The sequence below is a fragment of the Limulus polyphemus genome, unplaced genomic scaffold (genome assembly GCF_000517525.1).
Source record: "Limulus polyphemus unplaced genomic scaffold, Limulus_polyphemus-2.1.2 Scaffold3446, whole genome shotgun sequence".
Classification (NCBI taxonomy): Eukaryota; Metazoa; Arthropoda; class Merostomata; order Xiphosura; family Limulidae; genus Limulus; species Limulus polyphemus.
This window is the reverse complement of record NW_013669056.1, coordinates 101,772-107,145: the sequence shown is the minus strand read 5'-3', so window position 1 is coordinate 107,145 and position 5,374 is coordinate 101,772. Positions and strand designations below refer to the sequence as shown.

Genomic DNA, 5,374 nt, shown 5'->3' with positions numbered 1-5,374 from the left:
TGCAACATTAATTTCTTGACGACCTATTACTTCAAAATTCCCTTGATTTTGACATGGTTACTCATTAGTTTTTTGGGTTCTATATGCAACTGCTAATAAGTATAATGTAATGTCGTCTAAAAGCTCATCAGATACTGAAGGTTTTAAACTTGTTCACTAGTTTTCTTATCATAATCAAACATATTGCTTCATTGAGTACAATAATATGAATACTAACATAAATATGTCTTAAGACACACTCATGATGAAATATTCAAAAATTAAAAGATTTATTTTCTTGATTAAATTTGTTATTAGTATTTGAATACCGTATTTGCCCAAATATAGTGTGCACTTTTTCCTCAAAATACCTCCCAAGAACTGACTGCACGTTATATTCGTGCATGTTCAATTTTGTTAAGTATTTTGCTAGAAGCTACCACCAAAAATCATTAAATCATCATTAAAGGTTCCAACAAATGTTGCATATCCATTGCAATGGATGGGACAGATGATGACATGCTGTGGTAATCAGAAGAGGATGAAGCAAAGGTTCAAGGAAGCAAATCTGATGAATCTAATGGTAGTGACAGTTCTAGCAATGATGAAGATTTATGTGAAGATGAATGATTAACTTGGTGTATTGTCACATATAAACTTTCCAATAAGATTTGTAAAACTGACACGTAAAAAAGGAAAATGCAATGAAAGATTTCCAAAAGTGTTTAATACATCAATAGTTGTTTACTATATTTAGAAACTATTCAATACATTTTATACAACTTGATGTGTAAAAAAAAAATCTTCAACTTAACCTTTCAAAATTGGGTGTGCATTATATTCAGGCAAATACAGTAAGTACATGGAATTTCAACAAAAAAGAAAAATAAGTGTGTGTGTGTGTGTGAAAAATTAGGTTAATTTTTTCATGTTCACTTCTTTTTCATATCTAAAATAATTCTGTTCATTGATTTGTTTGAGCGAATGTTTTTAAATCTTGTATGTAAAGCCTGAACTGAAATACTACTCATTGACATCTGTAATTTAATGTTAAGTCTCAGTAAGTAGAAATTAAACAATTCTACCTTGAAGATGGTTTCCAGAAAGATACATAATTACTAGAAGAATATTAATTTTGAGGCAGTAGTTATGAAATATGTATAAATCCTTGTAAATATGATATTACTTCTTCACACCTGAACATTGATTTGTACAGACGGTACTCTAAGAATCTCTTGCACACAGTCTTCATGCCCACCATGTGCAGCCCAGTGTAAGGGGGTACAACCAGCTTTATCTAATCCATTCACTGAAACCTAATAGTATTGAAAAACAATTATATAAAAAGTGAGCCAGAAACCACTTCAATTAATCATGATCTACCAGCACAAGTAGGAAGAGCTTGTTTGATTTTTTTTGTTTCTCAAATTAAAACTTAATTCATTGTAAAAGTGAAGTCAACAACTAACATTCATGAAACTTTTTGAAACTGTTGAAATTTACTATTTCTATTTCATTTTGGATTTGTTTAGTATTTAGTTCATACAAGTTTCTTCAAATTTTTAACAAAAAGAAAGTCATATCAGCAATGATAGCTAACATTTTCAAGCCACCTAATTTTACTACGGTCTTATTATCTTGTTTAAATTTTATGTTCAAAGATAAAAAAAAAAAGAAATAGAAGAAACTATAATTTAATTTTTTCTCAAAATATTTTACATCAATAAAATATTGCATAGTTAAAATATTTCACTTAACATCTGAAAAAAAGTAACCTTACAAATTCTTGTTTGTTTCAGAAATTCAAGCAAAGCTAAACAAGGGCTTTGTGCACTAGCCATCCCTAATTATGAACTGAGAGACTAGATAGAAGACAACTAGTCAACAGCACCCACTGCTAACTCTTAGGCTACTCTAACTAAACAGTGGGATTTGGCAATCACTCTTCTAATGCACTCACAGCCCCAAAGTGGAGAGTAAATTGTTGTGGCAATGGAATGCAAACTACAGACCTTCAGGTTCACAGTCTGGCATATTACTCACTAGGTCATACCATGCCAGTTTTGGTTTAAGTGAATGTTATCACTAGTTCATACCATGCCAGTTTTGGTTTAAGTGAATGTTATCACTAGGTCATACCATGCCAGTTTTGGTTTAAGTGAATGTTATCACTAGTTCATACCATGCCAGTTTTGGTTTAAGTGAATGTTATCACTAGGTCATACCATGCCAGTTTTGGTTTAAGTGAATGTTATCACTGAGGACAAAAAAACTTTAGGTATTATATATTCTGTTGTATTATACTTTTTTCTTAAATGTCAAAGAAACAGAGAATCCTTTCTATAAAACAAAACCTTTTTTTTTCTTAGACTGATATCAATAAAAAAGGTTGACAGAAAAAGCACTAACTTTGTAGAGGTAACCCACATACTTTATTAGCAAGACAATCTAAGAGAAAGCTAAGATTTCCACGTTTGGCAGCTTCATGCAAAGGATGAAAAACTTCTTCTGTATTATCTTCGACTGTATAAAAATAAGTATAAGGGCATTTAATTAAAACACTGTTGGTATTCATAAAATTCAATACAAGAAGTACATTATTGAAACTGATATAAACATACCTGCTTCTTTTATGATTTCCACTTAGAGACTATACAAGAGACTTCAAAATTATACTGTATTTAAAGTATTACAAAACATGATTCAAATAATCTTCAATTAAGTCTGTGCTGTAATTCTGCTAACCTTATAAGCTCTGGTACTACGTAAAATATCACACTAATGATGGTATATAACAAAGTACAGTTGACATGCTGTTATGCTCTATTTGCAGTGAAAATTTGTATTGGGCCAATTGAAAATAAATTAACTGAGATTATTATTAGTCTTATTGTAATGTCATATCAAACATAAAACCATAAAGGGGTAATGTTTTGCCAGCTCTGGTCTTACATGTCACAAAGCTTGATGTCTTATTTATATAAAACCATCTCTAGACTTTCTATATTGTAACCCAGCTACTCCCCCCCCCCATAATGACTTTTAATAATAAGCAAAGGGAATTAATTATCAGTGTGTATATATATATATATAATTGTTGAAATTATACATTCTTCCTACTGCAGCTTTGTAATAATGATCATAAATTGTGATCATTAAAATTAACATCAACCACATGATGTCCATTACACCCATTATCTTACAAATAAATTAAGACATCTGTTTATCAAATAATACACCTGTTATGAGTCACTTTCGGGATGATACAGAAAATTAATGACAATAATATGATACTTGACTTGGTAAGATAAGTAACAAAAAAACTGTTTGGATTAATTTTTACATTTTGTTATGGATCAACACAGGCATTATAATGGTCCTAATGGTAAACGTAAATAGAAATCCCAATCACATATTCTCAACATCATGATCATCCAAAACAGGTCATATCACTTAAATGAATCCTGTATATATCTATATATTAACTTAATTCTAACGGACTAAAACAATTATAATATTTTTAAAAAGCTACAATGTTTGTGTGTGAATTTCCCCAGTTCTATAGATTGTAAGCTTAATAGTTTAGTAATTGCTTGTAATATTAAGAGTACTACAACATTAAAAAAACTCACCATAATTACTGGGTATCAGCCCTACCTTCCCGTCACAACTCGCCTTCCACCAGTTAGGGTCGGTGATCATATCCAGAATGTATAAAATATCACCTTCTTCAAAAGATAACTCATCTGGCTGAAACAGAAAATTCTTCTTCGGGAAAAGTCAATAGACTCGAATACAACTAGTTACATGTTCACTTTCTCTAAATTTCACAAATAATACAACTGTAATTAATTAATTACTGTAGTATTTCCATGCTAATCATAACAATATGAACATATTTACTTTATTTCAACACATAAATAGAATAAAGTTACCTGCTAAGTAATATAACAATACAATTAAAATTCAACTAATTCATGAATGTAAGATAACTTGTTACACAGCATACTGACACGAGTTTATATTTCCACCTCAATGCAAGAGTATCATCTAGACTTACCTGCTGAGCAGAATAGCGATACAGGGCACGTACAACCTTCACTTGGCCTATAAGGAATAAATGATAAGACAACAGACTTTAAGTATGTTAAACAAATATAGGTTATCATTATTCCATTACATGTGTATTACAGTACAAAAAAATATATATTTAACACAGTTTCTTACAGCTACAAATGCACCTTCTTTGTATATTTAGCTGATGTAACTTGAGGTTTTCTGTATTTTTATTCTAACACTTATGTTCTCTATTGGAAAGCCCTTGAGAATGATGACTGATAGTCATAAGATTACTTGGCAGTTCCAGCAGTTTACATTTTTACATCATCCGTATACTTTTTTGTTTTGGTTCTTTTTTAAGTTTACATATATTCATCATGAAGCTTTGTTGACTCAGAGTGTCTACTTGTTATAGTTTGAAAACTATACTAAAACTGCAAATTACAAATTATATAAAGTTTGTATCTGTTACTGACCTGGCTTTGGAGCAGGTTTTGGGGGGGTTGGAGCAGCTCGAAGTAACTTGGCCATTTAAAGGTAAAAATCCTATTATAATCTTTGGAGAACTCAATTGTAGCTGAAAAATACACATGTACTAGATATAACACAATGTTACTGGCATCTCGCATTTATACTTTTGTGTGTTTATATTTAAAAGTTTTTATGACAGATCCATAAAATAGACTACAAACTTACAAGTATGCAAAAAAAACATGTTGTAAAGATCTAGTTATGATTACTCATTTATATGAATGTCTACTTCACAGGTGTTTAAATGGAACATCCTAAAAATATTTTACTGAAAAACAAAAGTAATTTTTTGGCTTAGAAAATTACATCATAAATTTCCACAAACAACAGTCTTACTAATTCTTCTGTGGGAAAACTAAAAAAGGCTATTTTTCAACACCCCATGGGGATTTCCCACTAATTTTCTAATCTACAGTTTGTTTATACTTTTAATGGTGAGATAGATCATAAACAATGCTCTGACTCAGTTTTATTTTCTTGCAGTGAGTAAGATATATAAAACTAAGCTGAAATGTTTTTCTTAAGCTAATCCTACCAGTCCTTAAACTAGTACATAACAAGACTGTAAAGAGTAATGTTAATTTTTTTGAGACAAAAATAAGGTTAGGAATTTGATTTATTAAAACAAATACAGCTAGCTATTATAAAAATACTGTCCATGTAGTATGAACATGTAAAGAAAAAACTTTCAAAAAAGGAAGTAAATGTAGGGATGGCTAATATCAATATTATAACTATTCAATCACAACTGAATTTAATTTATCCTATTTTTGTCTGTTAACATTCTACTACACTGTGTGCATGT

The 5,374-nt window shown here is 30.2% G+C and overlaps 1 protein-coding gene across 5 annotated transcripts in view; it reads right to left on the bottom strand.

Annotated features, from left to right (window-relative positions):
* LOC106469362 (osteoclast-stimulating factor 1-like) overlaps window positions 1–5,374 on the bottom strand; it is a 19,148-nt gene that overhangs the window by 1,769 nt on the left and 12,005 nt on the right. For 2 of the 5 annotated variants that reach the window (XM_022397862.1, XM_022397861.1), the window contains 5 exons: window positions 4,515–4,615; window positions 4,040–4,086; window positions 3,612–3,729; window positions 2,411–2,502; window positions 1,176–1,295 (listed from right to left, as the gene is read on the bottom strand). In XM_022397862.1, coding sequence (XP_022253570.1) covers window positions 1,176–1,295; window positions 2,411–2,502; window positions 3,612–3,729; window positions 4,040–4,086; window positions 4,515–4,569 — 432 coding nt within the window. In that variant the 5' untranslated portion in view covers window positions 4,570–4,615. Of the gene's footprint in view, window positions 1–1,175; window positions 1,296–2,410; window positions 2,503–3,611; window positions 3,730–4,039; window positions 4,087–4,514; window positions 5,250–5,374 lie in introns of those variants that run through there. The other 3 variants (XM_022397863.1, XM_022397858.1, XM_022397860.1) reach the window with 3 other exon arrangements.